Source organism: Notolepis coatsorum, assembly GCF_963971535.1.
Source record: "Notolepis coatsorum genome assembly, chromosome: 7".
In the NCBI taxonomy this organism is placed as follows: domain Eukaryota; kingdom Metazoa; phylum Chordata; class Actinopteri; order Aulopiformes; family Paralepididae; genus Notolepis; species Notolepis coatsorum.
In genome coordinates, this window is record NC_140171.1 from 122,050,365 (window position 1) to 122,067,700 (window position 17,336).

The 17,336-nt window shown below is 41.0% G+C and overlaps 1 protein-coding gene across 1 annotated transcript in view; it reads left to right on the forward strand.

Moving 5' to 3' along the window:
* The window catches only part of as3mt (arsenite methyltransferase), a 37,433-nt gene that overhangs the window by 19,067 nt on the left and 1,030 nt on the right, over window positions 1-17,336 (forward strand). The window contains exons 5-10 of the mRNA XM_084318089.1: window positions 4,391-4,527; window positions 5,957-6,026; window positions 6,240-6,321; window positions 6,831-6,962; window positions 8,416-8,555; window positions 8,647-8,769. Coding sequence (XP_084174215.1) covers window positions 4,391-4,527; window positions 5,957-6,026; window positions 6,240-6,321; window positions 6,831-6,962; window positions 8,416-8,555; window positions 8,647-8,769 — 684 coding nt within the window. The remainder of the gene's footprint in view (window positions 1-4,390; window positions 4,528-5,956; window positions 6,027-6,239; window positions 6,322-6,830; window positions 6,963-8,415; window positions 8,556-8,646; window positions 8,770-17,336) is intronic.

Sequence of the window (17,336 nt, forward strand, 5' to 3'; positions counted from 1 at the left end):
CAATGAGGTATGAATTGTAGTGCTAATCTCTTTACCAATAAATATAAAGTGTGTTAAAGTGAGTAAAGTGGGTGCTACAGTGAGTTGTTTATTTAAAGTGAGTGTGTACGTGTGGATGTGTGTGCTGTGAGTGTATTTGATGGTTTGTTACATAGTGTTATTGTCGTTGAGCATCCTGATGGCCTGGGCCCAGGAGTTCAACATTTTGAATCCCTATCTGATCGGATCAGATTGGGATTTTGGGTAGTTCAAAACCAAAAAACAGGATCAGGATCACTTTGATATCGGATCAGGAAATCAAATCCAAGCTTTAATCTGGATCAAATCTTCAAAAAGGGTAGTTCAAACCGACAACACAGGATTGGGATCAGTTTGATCCCAAAACACTGGATGATCTTGATCCCACCAGAGGGGTGGATTTCCAGTGGATTACCAGAGCTAAATGTACTATACAATTTATTAAAAAATATGTTTCAATATAAATAAGATGGCAAAGTTTGTTAACTGAAATAATACACAATTTTAGCCTTCATGGCAAATCAATTTTATTAAAAAAAAATTTGGTCACATTAATGGTGCTCTATTTTGTTTTCAACCAAATGCTGATGACATAAATGTTTATGCTCATAAAAGTATCACAACAAAGATTGTCAATCACAAATGTAATTTAGATTAAAGAAAATATCTTCTACAAGAAAACGTATCACTCATCACCTTCAGCAAACTGAAAACTCACTTGTTTTTTTGTTACCCTAGTGGGAGTATTCTTTTTTTTTATTACAATTCAATTATGATTTGATGTCCTTTATGTATTTAACAATATAATTAGACAGTATAGATGTCTCTGCAATGTGGTCCTTGTCTTCCTTTTTTCCATATCCACTAGATGGAGATCGGTAGGATTAAAGCACTGATATTCAGGATCTAGTAATCTTGAAAAGTCTGAATCTGGATCAGGGTGATCCTATCCTGGATTGCTTTGAAATACCGGGACAAAATCTGGCCGAGTTGTCTGATCCTGGATCACAAAAAATGGGATTAAAAAATGGGATCCGATAGGGATTAAAGGTTTTGAACTCCTGGGCCCTGGGGATAGACGCTCCTTCTGAGTCTCTCTGTACTGGCCATTAGGGCTGAACGATTAATAGATTTTAAATCGAAATCGCGATTTGAAATGATGCAAATTGCAAAGAATTATTCAATCGCAATTCTTCTTTTTATATATATATATATTTTTAACCAGGAAGTCCCATTGAGATACAAGATCTCCTTTGCAAGTTGTTGTTATTGTTGTAGGAATGGTTTGGGAGAGGGGGATTTTAGATTGTGTGTTGTGAAGTTTAGACTTCAGAGAGGGAGAGTAAAGTACAGAAAAAAAGGTACCGTTGGGTACCGGTATCCATTCCCAGGTAAAAAGAAATATTTTCAGGTTCGGTGTCCCGAACAGACCCACCGCGTAGGCCAGATGCAAGCCGCATTTTACAATAAACCTCTGTGGGGCTGCTTTAAAAAAATATATCTAATCGCAAATGTAATCGCAATCGCAAATATCTGTCAGAAAAATCGCAATTAGATTATTTCCCAAAATCGTGCAGCCCTACTGGCCATGAGACTCCGGTATCGCTTGCCTGACCGCAGCAGTTCAAAGAGGCAGTTGTTTGGGTGACTAGTGTCTTTGATTACTCTCTTAGCCTTACCCCTGCAACGCTTGTTGTAAATGTCTTGGAGAGTGGGAAGCCCACCTCCAATTGTGCGTTCGGCTGAACGGGCCACTCTCTGTAGTCTGCTACGGTCTTGTGCGGTGCTATTCCCAAACCAGGAGGTGATGTTACCAGTCAGGATGCTCTCTATTGTGCATGAGTAGAAGTTCTTAACACTTTGAGTGCCACGGATGCGTTTTGTCGTTAGTTCATGCCAACTGTTGAATGCCACCAACGCTATATAGCGTTTGTTTGACGTATTTTTTTTTAATTTATTAGCGATTTGAATTCATATTTCATCAATCGAGCCTCACGCTAGTGCTGCAGACTCTCTCTGAGCTCCATTGGGAAAATATATCAGCGTGTGCCGTGTGTGTGTGTGTGTGTGTGTGCTGATCAGGAAATGAGAGAATATATTTTTCAGCCCGCTTCTCTAGCGTGCATAAGTACACATATACTATCGATAATCTAGCGTTTATTTGAAAACGATTCATAAATAGGCAGAAAAATTACAAAGTTTTTTGTGTATTCCAGTAAATGCCGTTTATCACGGAATCTGGTATATATTTTCCTGAAACTTTCAAGAAAACGAGGGCTTTTCAAAATGCTATGAAACGGAAATGAACCGATTATTAACCCATTCTCCGCCGATGACGTGTTAACACGTCATTCTACGCCATGCGTAATCTGCCAATGATGCCGTAAGGCGTCTTTGAGATCAATATTTCATATTTTCGTCATGGTATTCACATTTCACCCACGGAGTCTTGGTTGGTGCTGTAGGACTCCGCTCAACTCTGCAACGCTTCAATACCGCCACCTCGTGGCCGATCGACGAGTTGCCAAACCGGAAGTGGCCGGAAGTGCTTGGTCCGTCCCCTATTCCGTCCGGCCACTCGTTATCGCTCCCGGGACTCAATCCAGACACCGTGGATATCGATCCGTTGCCATAACTCAATAAACAACATGATTTGGACGTATATTAGTATTATACAAACCGGAACTGGATCACCTCGATCAACATCACATAACTGGGATCTGTTTGCGCCAGTGTGATCGCCCAATGGTAAGAGGAGGCTGACGTTACTTTCAGCCTGTTTGTTTATTATTATCCATACAAACTGCTCTGATCAATATATCACCCATACTACATAAATGATTTAACGTCGGCCACGGAATTATAAACGACCCCCCCCCCTCCCTTCACCCGCAGATGATAAGTCATAACGTCTAGGACCATGTACAGTTGACATTTTTTATATAACGTTCATCGGTGTCAAACGGCATTTGATAATCTAATATATGCATTTATGTCTATATCTCACGTTCTAGGAAATACTGCAGAAAACGATAAACATATTTATACTCTAGACGGTATTTTTGTATGAATGTGTGAATGAAAAAGTAAAACGTTCCTACATCCTGAACGATAGATAATTGATGTTGAATGGGCCATAGTAATGTCAATTTAGCAATACAATTTAAAAAGTTATAGCCCTGCAAAGAAGGTGAACATCTCCATAGACAAATAGCGCTGGCAGAGAGGGTACAGCGATGGATAAAAGCTCCGGCAGAGAATGGGTTAAAAAAAATAAAAAATAAAATAAAAATCTGTTTCGACAATGTTGACTGCAAACAAGTCATTGATAAGCGACGGGCAGATTAGACACATAGCCATAATTTAATACATAGATTATGCGTTTAGAGCACTATCATTGAAGTGGGTGGTGGCATTCAACGATAAATAGTGCACGCCACGCTGGCAATCAAAGTGTTAAGGATCTTCTGACTCACTTTGAACTTTTTGTATTTAAAATTATTTTTATTTTACATTTATTTAACCAGGAAAGTCCCACTTGATGATTAATAACCTCTATTTCAAAGGATACCTGGCGAAGGCAGGCAGCACTGCAGCAGCATACAAATACAAATAAACACATGAGTACAGACTGAAAACGCAAAAGGAGACAAAGACAATAAAGAATAATAAAATAAAGAAAATAAAAAAGCACATTGGCACAGATGGAGTTGGTTTTGTAATCCGATAAATTAAAAACATTGACATCCTAAGGAATCTGCCTTTTTAAATTCTTTCATTTTGGATTTAAAAGCATTCGGCGAGATTAATTCATCGAGTTTTAAGACATTCTGCAACATATTCCAAGTCACGGGTGCAGCATACATAAATGCCCTTCTTCCAATTTCCAATTATATGACTTCAACATGAAGAGTGGACCTTCATTGGCCTCTCTCTAGATCTAGGCCATCCTGCCACTGTTAACCCTTTCACTGCCACAGTACCAAAACGGTTAACCCTTTCACTGTGACAATACACATAAGGTTAACCCTTTCACTGCCACACGACAGCCGGTTAACCCTTTCAACCGTCGGTTGTGTGATAGTAAAGGGTTAACTTTCTGTCGTGTGGCAGTGAAAGGGTTAATATACATATTTTAAGCAGCGGGCCAATGGACAGGTGTCCGTCTGAAGAGTGTTGACATAAAGGACTCTCCAGAACTGAAGAGCTTTGACATAAAGGACTGTCCAGAACTGAAGAACTTTGACATAAAGGACTCTCCAGAACTGAAGAGCTTTGACATAAAGGACTCTCCAGAACTGAAGAGCTTTGACATAAAGGTCTCTCCAGAACAGGGAAACCTACTGTATCACAATTCTGCTTTCCTTTCCAGCTAGAGGTGGCCAGGAAGCACGTGGACTACCACACACAAGACTTTGGCTTCAAGAAACCCAATGTCAACTTTGTCCAGGGCTATATCGAAGCACTAACAGAGGCTGGACTTCAAGAGGACTTCTTTGATATCATCATGTAATATGTAACGACAGAACCTAGTTTAACTCATTCCCCGCCAACGACGAGTATACTCGTTATTTGATCGTTATTTCTTTTATTCGCTATTTCCATTCATAAATCATCCAGGAAGGCTGTGTGACCATATGGAAGGACTCTGAGATCGCAAAGGTTCAATACCGCCGCCTGGTGGTATGTGGCCGATGTTGCACTCCATTTGAGACTGTGTATCTCTGTGCGTCGATGAAAGTCATCCGGGCGGAGTTTTCTAGTAACGTGGATCAATAGCTTCACCCCGATCACATTGAATAGTTTTCAGGATGCCCGATTCATTATGCTGGGGGGGGGTTATGTCGACTCGTGGCCCAAATGGACATACGATCTAGCAGATGGCAATCAAATAATTGGAATATTCTTTTTGGAGTCTCACCGGCCACAGGTAAGAGCAATTTAATGTAAATTTCAGCTTGGTTGTGCATTGTTTTCATAGCCATGCTGTTGTACTAACGAATGCCTTTATTGACGATCAATTAATCAGAAACTACCCCCCCCCCCTTCATGCATGCATGATGGAACATAATATACCGATCATATGCATTTGAATTTTTTATTGTAGCGTGTATAGGGACGAAATGCCAATGGATTAAGTATAATATGCGTCGCGGCCTATTACTGGCCTCCCAGGAATTACCCTAAACCGCTCTAAAACCATACTTATATTCACCACGGTATAAAATGGGAATGTATGGATGGAAAAAATATTCCTTTTTCACATCTTGAACGATAGATACTCTATGTCAAATGGGCCATAGTATTGCATATATAGCTATAATATTTAAATAGTTATAGCCCTGCAAACAACGTGAGCGACTCTCACCGTTTACAGCGGTGGCGGTAGCTACTACAGGATAAGGCTAATCCCCGGCGGTCAATGAGTTAATGTTAAAGGAACACGCCAACATTTTGGGAAATTAGCTTACCGTCTTCTCCAGAGAGAGAGACAAGAAAATAGATACCATTTTCAGTATAAAGCTATCTAGCTGCATTAAAAAGGAACACGCCAACATTTTGGGAAATTAGCTTACCGTCTTCTCCAGAGAGAGACAAGAAGATAGATACCAGTTTCCTCTCTGTGCGTTCAGTAGAAAGCTATCTGGCTTCACGCTAACCTAGCTTAGCACAATGAATGGAAGTGGACAGTGCCGGTTAGCCTTCGGGAGAGGTGTTAGTTGGACAATGCCTAGGCTAACCGGCACTTTCCACTTCCATTCATTGTGCTAAGCTAGGCTAACGTGAAGCCAGATAGCTTTCTACTGGTATCTATCTTCTTGTCTCTCTCTGGAGAAGACTGTAAGCTAATTTCCCAAAATGTTGGCGTGTTCCTTTTTAATGTTAATAGACTCTCATTTTGTGGAAATCTCATGACTCTTCTTCTGTTGCCTTTTAGCTCCAACTGCGTGGTGAATCTCTCCCCGGACAAGAGGAAAGTCCTGAGTGAAGCCTACCGTGTTCTCAAGGTGCACAGCAGCGCTCGCTGCATTTAAACACTGTCTGCACATCCCCAACTCTCACTGGCTGGCCATTTAGCTCAACTAAAGCCTAGTCTTGAGTTTAGAGTCCTTCTCATCCAGTTACTGTAAATATTCACCAACTACCCTCTCCTTAATCACAATATCTCATCCTGAATCTGTATGCAGGTGCTTTACAAATACTGTTGTTGTGGTTCTCAGGACGGGGGTGAGTTCTACTTCAGTGACGTCTACAGCAGCGGGAGACTCTCCGATGAAATCAAAAGTCACAAAGTGCTCTGGGGTTCGTCAAACTAACCGTAGAAAGCCTCTTCCAACTGGATTACTTTGTAACTATGTAACTATGAAATTGTAACTATTACCATCCATATTCAATAATCATTTGAATCCAGTACGAATAAGTAATTTTTCCGGAAAGTAAAAAAATAATAATAATATATATATATTCTAATGTTGTTGGGCAAACTCGGAGGTCATCTGATAATCGCAATCCGGTTCAAATTGACATCTCTGTGATGTACAATAATAGTGTTACATTTTGGCAGCTGGCTAGAGTGTGAATCATGACATTACTCATCTGTAATTTGAGGGCAATTACAGAGAACCATTATCCAGTACGAATAGTCTGCAGGAATTATACATAATATAACATACTAATAACATTACGTGAGCTCTCTCCAGTAAAACTAACCCAGTTTGAATCGTGCTTAAGATCGTGGACATCTGCTAGGAGAAATATTGAGATTGATGGGAGTGAGTGGACACCTAATAGAGTGTCCCTTGGTTTCGCAGGGGAGTGTATTGGTGGCGCACTTTGGTGGGAGGATCTACTGCAGTTGGCGGATGAGATGGGCTTCAGCCGCCCGCGATTGGTCACTGCCAGTGTCATCACTGTGGACAACAAAGAACTACAGGACATCTTGGGTTAGCCGTTTTTATTGTATAGAGTTTACATTACTCATCACTCCACAATTCTCCACCCGTACCCTTAGATCTGCAGGTAGCCTGCTTCTTCGGGTCCCCAGTACCAGGCTCTGCACCATGGGGGACCGAGCCTTCTGCACGGCTGCACCACGCCTGTGGAACAGCCTCCCCATCCAGCTGAGGGCACCACAGAGCATGGACTCTTTTAAAGCAGGCCTGAAAACCTTCTTATTTCAAAAGGCTAGCTATTTCTTGTGATTAAATTTTTTCTTGTGCTGTTTTAAGTTTATACTATGTTTTTAACTGTTTTATTTTTCTTTATTTTCTTTATTCTGTATTTTATTTTATTAATAATTATTAATAATTTTTAACTGTTTTAACCCTGTAACACGTTGGGATCCTAGTGAACGAAAAGTGCACTACAAATACAATTTATTATTATTATTATTATTATTATTATTATTATTATTATTATTATTATTATTATTATTATTATTATTATTATTATTATTATTATTATTATTATTATTAATACAATTTCCCGTATAAGAGTCTGTTGATAATGAATGAATGAATATCTCTGAGGAATTACTAAAGGGGAACATGACCCAATGTATCCTTATGGTCTAAGGCGGTCCAGAAAAACACATGTGAACATGAACAACATATGTCAACATGAACACTTGGGGGGAATGTTCTGTTTTTTTATGGTCACATTTTCTCTTTCAGACCTGAGCACACAACTCTAACTAAAAAAAAACATTCCGTGGGTCCACAAAAACAGCCTCCCATCCATCTCCAGACATTATACCTGATGACATCACCCGTTTTGATTCTCAGTTCTCTGGTTTCTGGCTTTGGCAGAGAGTACTGTAGCTCATGTTGTGTACCAGACCATGAAAATAACATAGTTCAGGTGGTTGTGGTGTTCAAAAGTATTGCTGACGAGACTAACAATACCTGACCCCCTCTACCCGTGTACCATCTAATGGTTTCTGCCACAGAGTCTTTAGTTACCATGGCAACCACTCGCCGCAGAGATCGTTATTAATTAACATTTCACCTGCAGTCGATTATCATTTTAATTGTTTTCTCTGCATATGTTTGTTTTGCAGCAAGTAGTTTCATTGTGCTCCATCTCCTCAGTATATAGAGTATCTGGTCATTTTCTTTAAATGTTTCGGACAAGTTGTGTTTTTGTAGGTTTTTATTGATTTTTGCTACCGGGCAGTCCGGTAGAGAGAGAGAGAGAGAGAGAGAGAGGGAGGAGGAATGGGAGATCGACCGGGGAAGACATTCTGCAAAGATCACCGGGTCCGGGAGTCGAACCCGGGTCGGCCGTGTTGCACCGTAGTGCTGTATGCGGTGCGCCACTCTGGCGCCCCGTCTCTGGTCATTTTCAGTGTGTCAGGGGACTCTTGTTTAATGCATCCCACCTGTTCTTGTAATGCAGGGGACTTCAAATTTGTCTCTGCTACGTACCGCCTGTTCAAGATCCCTAAAGGCAGCGGCAAGGCCCGTCAGGTCATATATAACGGTGACATCACAGGGATCGAGGACATCTTCCACTTTGACTCTCAATACAGCTTCAAGGTCAGTAGCTATTGCAGGACAACTGCTTAATATCTTTCACACACGTCACGTGTAAGTCATGTGTGTGTGTGTGCGTGCGTGTGTTTGACAGGCAGGTGAGCCGGTGCAGATAGATGGAGAGCTGGCCAGCATCCTGACCCATTCCAGATTTGCTGAGGAGTTCACCTGCCAACCCGCAGGAGCCTTCTCTGCAGCATGTGGAGTCCAGCCTAAGGTTAGTGCATAGAGATAGGAATCTTGCACAGTCAAGTTTGTTTATTATTATTTGTCACAATAAAATACATGCACTTTACGGTGAAATGCTTGGTTCTGTATGAGCCCCTGCGAGTGTGCTTCATACAGTAAAAAAGTAAGTAAAAGAGGAATATACAATATACAATCTAAGTACAGGGAGTAAAAATGAGTAACCACTACAGTGAGGTACAAATGCAGACAATGAGGTACAAAACGTTAAGGTAAGGTGCAAATGCAAATGAGGTATGAATGTAGTGCAAATCTCTTTAATAAATAGATAAATATAATGTAGTGTTAAAGTGTCTTCCAATCTGGCTTCAGAACATCCCACTCCACTGACACATGCCTTCTCTATTTGAACGACCACATCAAACGAGGTGGATGCAGGCAAATACTGCGGCATGGTCATGCTGGACCTACAAAAGGCAAAAGGCTGTCAATGACGCCATTCTGATTGTCAAGCTAAAAGCAATTGGCTTTGATAGTCTATCAGTGAGCTGGATGCAATCCTACCTGGAGGGGAGAGAACAGATGGTGGAGGTAAACGGTACACTACCCCCCCCCCCTCCCAGTGAGCTGTGGTGTTCCATAAGGAAGCATACTAGGACCGTTACTGTTCCTAATTTATGTAAATGACATGTCATCAGCTTGTGACTGCAACTTGTTCCTGTTCGCGGATGGCTCAGCCCTACTGGTCTCTGACAAGAACAAGTTACAGGTTGAAAAAACCCTCAGCTCAGAACTAGGCAGAATCTGCACTTGGCTCGCTGATCACAAACTATCATTACACCTGGGTAAAACAGAGTCCATTCTCTTCGGTTCAAATAACAAACTCAGCAAGACCGACGGCTTCTCAGTTACAGTGGGTGACAATATTGTCACAAGGAAAGATGAAATTACATACCTGGGTTCCATCCTAGAGGAAAATCTTTCCTGTGACAAAATGGCATCCAACGTAATCAAAAAAAGTCAACCAATGAACTAGATTCTTGTACCGGATCTCCTCTCTGGTAAACAAGAATACCCTGGCAAGAGCACTCATTCAAGGGTACCTCATGGTACTAAAGCACCTAAAAGGCGCTAAAAACTAAATTACAAACATCACAAAACAAACTGGTCAGACTACTGCTTGACCTTACTCCTAGAACCCACCTCACCCCTGCCCACTTTGACAACCTAGGATGGCTTAGAGTAGACGACAGAGTACAGCAACTTGCAATGGGCCTGGTCTACAAGATACACTACACCACTAAGGTACCCATGTACATGTCAAAATACTTCCCAAAGGTCAGTGAATACCACGACCACAACACCAGAGGGAGCTCCACAAATCATGTTAAACCCAGATTCGGCTCAAACAAGGGATTAAACACGTTTCATAAATTATGCCACATCAATGTGGAACGCCCTACCCACAGCTGTAAAGGAATGTGAATCACTACCCACTTTCAAAACCACTCTCAAAGACTACCTACGGGAGACTGCAATTCGAAACTGGCCCCTGTAAATGTCCAAACCCAACCCCCTCCAATGTACAGTTTACTCCACCCACCTCCATGTACAATTTCCCACCCCACCTACCCAACCTCCTACAATGTACAGTTTCTTCCCCCTCAAATGTATATACTCTCTTTTTAGACTCCTTTTGTACACATAAACAGTAGATCTGGTATGTCATAAATGTCTAGATGCAACAGTACTGTCTACCTGTATGTCATATATGTTATGATGAATTGAAAATGGGGGACCCTGATGTAAACAAGACGAAAGTCTTTCTCTGGTCTGCATCCCCTTAACAATTGTGTGTATTGGGCTGTACTGTATTGTACCCATTCTGCAATCTGTTAATAATAAAATGTTCAATCAAAACCCCTCCAATGTACAGTTTCTTCCCCCTCAAATGTATATACTCTCTTTTAGAAACTCTGTCTCTTAAACAGTACTGTATATTTGTATATCTTGTATGTCATAATGTCTGGATGTAACAGTACTGTTTATCTATATGTCATGTATGTCATACATGTTATGATGAATTGAAAATGGGGGACCCTGATGTAAACAAGACGAAAGTCATTCTCTGGTCTGCATCCCCTTAACAATTGTGTGTATTGAGCCGTACTGTATTGTACCCATTCTGCAATCTGTTAATGAAGTTTTCAATCAATCAATCAGTCTAAAGTGAGTGTTAATAAGGTGAGTGTTTGTTTAAAAGTGAGTGTGCATGTGGATGTGTGTGCAATGAGTGTAGATGATGGGTTGTTACATAGTCATTGAGCATCCTAATGGCCTGGGGATAGAAGCTCTGTCGAATAAAAACACACATTTTTTATAGATACTGTATCTGAATAAGAAAAACATCCTTGCTACTATGTCTATACTACCTACTGCATTACTATGGAGATTACACCACTAGAGATCTAACTATCTTTGTGTGTGTCAGAAATGTGCCTACACACACACGCACACGCACAAACACACAAATAGCTTTGCTTGTCAGTATCCGTGTATCACTAGCAGAGAATAGTGGCTGATGTGGAATAAACAGGGGCCCAAGCTGTTCCCCTAGCAACAGAATCCTTCTGAAAGGGTCTATATATTGTCACGTGCGCCCTCTATGGGTCGTGCCTGGTTAGCACTGGTAGTAGTGACCAAATTCATGGGTGTGGAAAAGTCATTGCTGGATATTTCTTTTGAGCGCTAGAGGTCAGTGTGTCATAGTGTCCGTTTCAAGACACACCCACACTCGTCTGTGTGCTCAGGCAGCCACACACGCATCCATGCATAGTACAGGCACTTGCGCACACACACACACACACACACACATTGACACGCACAAGGTCAAGCAGCTGTCTTGGAGTCATAACCAGACTGTGGAGTCATGCTGGGGAACCTTGAACAGGAAGGAATGTCCTCCCCTCAGCCCATGGAATGCCATCTTATCGACTCATGGTCACTCACCCCACCCCCCTCCCCATCCCCCACACACGCACACAGACCACTATTCAAATGATCTTCATAATTACTTTATACTGACAGGCAGCCATCATTTCGATTCCCCCCCCCCCAAGGGGATCAATCAAGGAATATATTATCTTATCTTATCTTAAATCTACTCTTAGGGTTGCAAAGGGTCATAAACTTTCCAGGTACATTTCTGGAAATTTTGGATAATGGATTTCTATTATTTTCACGTCGATAATTTCAGAGAGCTGTAATTAACACAATACAAGGATTCAGTGTCCTCCAATGACATCACTGGGGGAAATATTCAAACTCGTTAACTTGCAATAACTGTCAGACACAATTTATGAGTTTTTGGGCTATGTGTGAAATGATGTGCAAAATAAAAGTGCCCCTTATAGTTCAACTCATAACTAAATTATTTTTATTTATGTTATAAGGTTTTGCAATTATGTCTGCTTATGATATGGTAAAGGGTTTATGCTTTTATCTGCATATTTAATTACATTTCAAACCTCTATTTCTCCTCAAAATACTTGAGGTTTCGATTGTGTCGATTACAATTCGCAGGATAAATACTTTATAAAAAGTTAAGACAATTACACATAAATAAAATTAGGCATCAATAAAAACAAGAAAATACAAGCACAAATAAAAACAGATACATTTAAACAATTACACACCTTAACCATAGGCCAGTCATTTGAGCGGGTTCCAAACGGTCCAGAATTCCATTGTTTATATATGGTATTTAGACGTACATGTCTCATCAAGCCAAGATACTTATATTCAGCAACTGTCTCAATGTTAGATCCATTTTAGTGGATATGTATACTATCATCATCAGTATTATTTATGGCTGTACAAAACAGCACAAACTTTGTTTTTTCAGAATTAAGTACCAGTTTAAGATGAATAGGCGCGTCCTGTAGAACAAACACAATAGTGTCGTCAGCATAGAGATGAACTTGACAACCACTCAAAGGAGAGAAAGGGCAGCACAATGTGTCTTGCTGTCCAAAGCAGCTACTATATCATTTGTAACTAATGTAATGGCTGAAATAGTGCTAAAAACAGATTGATGCAGACGTAAAACAGAGTAACTAGGAAGAAATGCCTTGAGTTGGTTGTTAACCAGAGATTCCAGGGTTTTAGCTAGGCAAGATAACTTGAGCCGATTTCCAAATATTCTGAAATACACTTGTAGAGATGGAAAGATTGAATATATGTGTTAATTACTCTGTGATAAATTGGGTAGCCAGTTTTAAATCCAATTTGTCCTCCAGTTGAGCTCCTGGAATCAATAGCTTGCAAAGCTTCATATACATCACCAGTCAAAAAAGGCTGAAAGGGAAACTGAGGCACATGGCTCAAAGTAGAAACACGAGCATCATTAATACGCCTGTGTATGCCTTGTCAAATAAATGTCCAGCATCTGCTAAAGGTTTCTTGAATGCTAAACAAACCTCTCTCAAACATAATAATCTGTCTAAAATATGGCCAATGTGATGGGTCTCCAGAGTGTCTGGCAAGTGACCAGGCTCCCTTCCTTTCCCTGAATAAAGCTGCTAGTTCAGGTGAAAACCAGGGAGTTACTCTATCCTTTATCCTGAGCTTAAAGGAAAACTCCAACATTTTGGGAAATTAGCTTATTTAACATCTTCCCTGGAGTTAGACAAGAAGATGCATACCTTTTTTGTCTCTCTGCATGCATTAGGCTTAGGGAACGCCCGCACCGTTAGCGTAGCTTAGCTTCATCACTGGAAGTGGGTCAGACCTTTACCCTGAAGTTCCCTACAGTCCCCTACAGTCACGAAATACACTCCAAATACAACTCCAAAACGTTCCTGTAAACATGTTGTGACCTGTGTATTTACCACGTGGAGAAATAAAAAATAATTGAATTTGACATTTACGTTTTCTAAGCAAATATACTCTGAACTATTTTTTGCCAAACCACTCTTCTCTGGGCTCAGTGATTTCATGTCACCAGTGCTACTTTCTAACGTGAGGCCAGTGTTTGTTTATTCACTCGCCCAAACCCTGTAGCCGTGCATCGCAGTCATGAAAGTGGCTAACTAGGTCGATAGTCAAGCAACGTTGTGACTGTCCTATTCATCAATCTCACAATATTCGCTAACGTTAGACAGATGGAATACAGCCTTCCATCTAAAAACATAAATGAAAACTTACCACAGTCATGGTATCCATAGACTTCAATCGGTTTGGATCCTTTGAATGAAATTAAAATGTAAACAAACACTGGCCTCACGTTAGAAAGTAGCACTGGTGACGTGAAATCACTGAGCCCAGAGAGGACTGGTTCGGCAAAAAATTGTTCCGAGTATATTTGCTTAGAAAACGTAAATGTCGAATTCAATTATTTTTTATTTCTCCACGTGGTAAATACACAGGTCACAACATGTTTACAGGAACGTTTTGGAGTTGTATTTTGAGTGTATTTCGTGACTGTAGGGGACTGTAGGGAACTTCAGGGAAAAGGTCTGACCCACTTCCAGTGATGAAGCTACGCTAACGGTGCGGGCGTTCCCTAAGCCTAATGCATGCAGAGAGACAAAAAAGGTATGTATCTTCTTGTCTAACTCCAGGGAAGATGTTAAATAAGCTAATTTCCCAAAATGTTGGAGTTTTCCTTTAAAACATCCAGCGCCGGGAACGCTGTCCAGCGTTATTGCCCGCCATGCGTTGTCTGCCAAGATCGCTGTACATCGTTTTTTAGATCAATATAAAAAAAAATCGCCATGGCATTCATAATTCATCCAGCCAACCCCCGATGCCCTAGCGGGACCCTAGATGTGACTGCAACGGCTCAATACCGCCGCCTGGTGGATGGTCGGGCGAGTTACACTCTCGCAAAAACCGGAAGTGCCATCGGTGTATCGATGAAATTCCTCCGGCAGTCACATCTCGCTACGGGACTCCTGACGGACACTATAGTACATATGGATCGCTTTCTAAACCTAATAATCGATATGATTTCAGCGTTTATTGCACCATACAAACCGGAAATGGACCTAGGCGATCGGCGTCGAATAATTGGGATCTTTCACCGCCAGTCTCATCGGCCCACGGTAAGGGGAATATAACGTTATTTTCAGCCCGATTGTTTATTAATTTCACTGCAAACCATCTGATCAATATATCACCCATACTACATAAAGCCGTTACTGATGATCAAGGAATTATAAACGACCCCCCCCCCCCCCCCCCTTTCCTCCACGCATGATGAAGCATAATGTATACCGATCATATACATTTGAATTTTTTAATATAGCGTGTATGAACGGCAATCGATAATTATCATATGCGTTTGGGCCTATAACTAGCGTTTTTTGGAATTACAGCAGAAAAGATTAAAAACATACTTATATTCTAGAAGGTATTAACACAACAATGTATGAATGAAAAAGTATAACGTTCCCACATCATGAACAATAGATAATCGATGTTGAATGGGCCATAGTAATGTCAATATAGCAATACAATTTAAAAAGTTATAGCCCTGCAAAGAAGGTAAACATCTCCATAGGCTTTTAACAGTGGCAGAGAGGGGTATGAGGTGGCCACAATGCCCGGCGGTCAATGTGTTAAGATGACAAATTCTCACGTGGTCTTAAAGAGACATCCGAGTAATTTCAGTGAACAGGTGTTTTTAATTGATGTTTTTTGTAGCAACTTACACTGTACTTCTGAAATCCCAGATGTTGAATTGGCACTGGACCTTTTCTCAAAAACCTTGTCGTTGACGAGCATATCACCAGTTAATCCCAGTATCTCTGATACAAGCAACAGGACAATGGTCACAAACACCCAACCCAAAGACACAACAGGGAGTAATTTTGTTAAGCATATTTCACAAACATAAGATCAATCGGGGTAGACCTAGAACAATTTTTCAGATCGGGTCTAATAGGTTTCTTTTACCAGCTGGGATAAATTGAGGCCATCACTAACCTTCTTGAGATGATCGGATGCACCACTCAACCAATTCAGATTAAAGTCACCCATATCAATCAACTCAGCATTACAGTACAGAGAACGCAAATCCATAATTGAGTCAATGGAACCTGATTCGGCAGATGTGTGTCTATAGACTTGATAGTTAACTTGATTTAACATAAATTCCCACCCCTCCTCCCATGCCAACTATGTCTGCCCTATATAGTCCAATAGAGCTACTTCCAAGTAATTGTCACTCTTTTTAAGCCAAGTTTCAACACTAGGACGTTCGCATCTGACATGGTAAATATACAGTAGCCTGTGCAAATAACCCCTATACTTGTCTTCCCATTCTATTATATTCATGGGAATGATTTAGCTTGACAGTTATTGGGAGTAAATTAGTTTGAATATGGCCACAAGTGAACGTGGATATTGAATCCTTGTGTTGTTAATTATTAGACATAAACTGAAACCGCTTTGCTCTCTGACCTAACGTGTCATTTCTCTCAGGAAATTCTCTCTCAAACACACACACACACTGGCTAAACCAGTGATTCTCAAACTGGGGTGCAAGCAAATGGGAAGAGCCTGCGTGCACACGAGACATTTTCTGCTTACTTTTCAACCCTAACATCTTATAGCATAATGCTACAGTGACATGTCATATACTGAATACAACTGCAAATTCTGAGGTTTCTGAAGATATGCATTATATTCTACCTCACCCAGAATCGCAATAGGAAGCCAATGAAAATATAACGTTTTAGGCATATTTGCACATAAGGCGGGAAGCTACTGCAGCCATTGTGCCAAACTCACCACGACACAGCTCAACTAGACCCTGGAGATTTACATGACTTGGTTTATGTCAGGAGCAAGGTTTCTTCTACAAGGTGACTTTGTCAATAAACATCGTTCTGTGTTGGTGATGTGCCTTTTCAAGCATTTCCACCGTGCATCAGTTATCCACATTGACACGGTGAATGCATTTGCTTTATCAATCCGGGGCCATGCTAGCAAGTGGGGCCCGTTTCAGTTGAAACTGGTGAAACCTAGCCCCTTTCGTGACTGCGGTTTGCAAGCCTGGGGCTTTTGTGACCGCAGTCACTTGTTTATGTGACGCCACCACTTTAGAAAATACCAACTAAGCGTGATCGGGGGGCTCGGGGTGTGTCAAAAATATATCGGATATGAATTTCAAAGATACCCAGCGTACAATATGGGTTTAACACAGCTTTACGGTGGGGTCTGGAAGCTCGGAGTTGCTAATAAACAGTTTAAAACATTGTTAGGAAAAAGAGGTGGTACTCACAACGAACTCTGGCAAGATGGCGTCTTCTTCTTCTGCAACTTTTTTGGGGATAGGGAGCGCAGTGATTGCTGGACGCACCAGGCATGTGACAAAAAAAGTTGCAGAAGAAGAAGACGCCATCTTGCCAGAGTTCGTTGTGAGTACCACCTTTTTTTCCTAACAATGTTTTAAACTGTTTATTAGCAACTCCGAGCTTCCAGACCCCACCGTAAAGCTGTGTTAAACCCATATTGTACGCTGGGTATCTTTGAAATTCATATCTGATATATTTTTGACACATCCCGAGCCCCCCGATCACGCTTGGTTGGTAT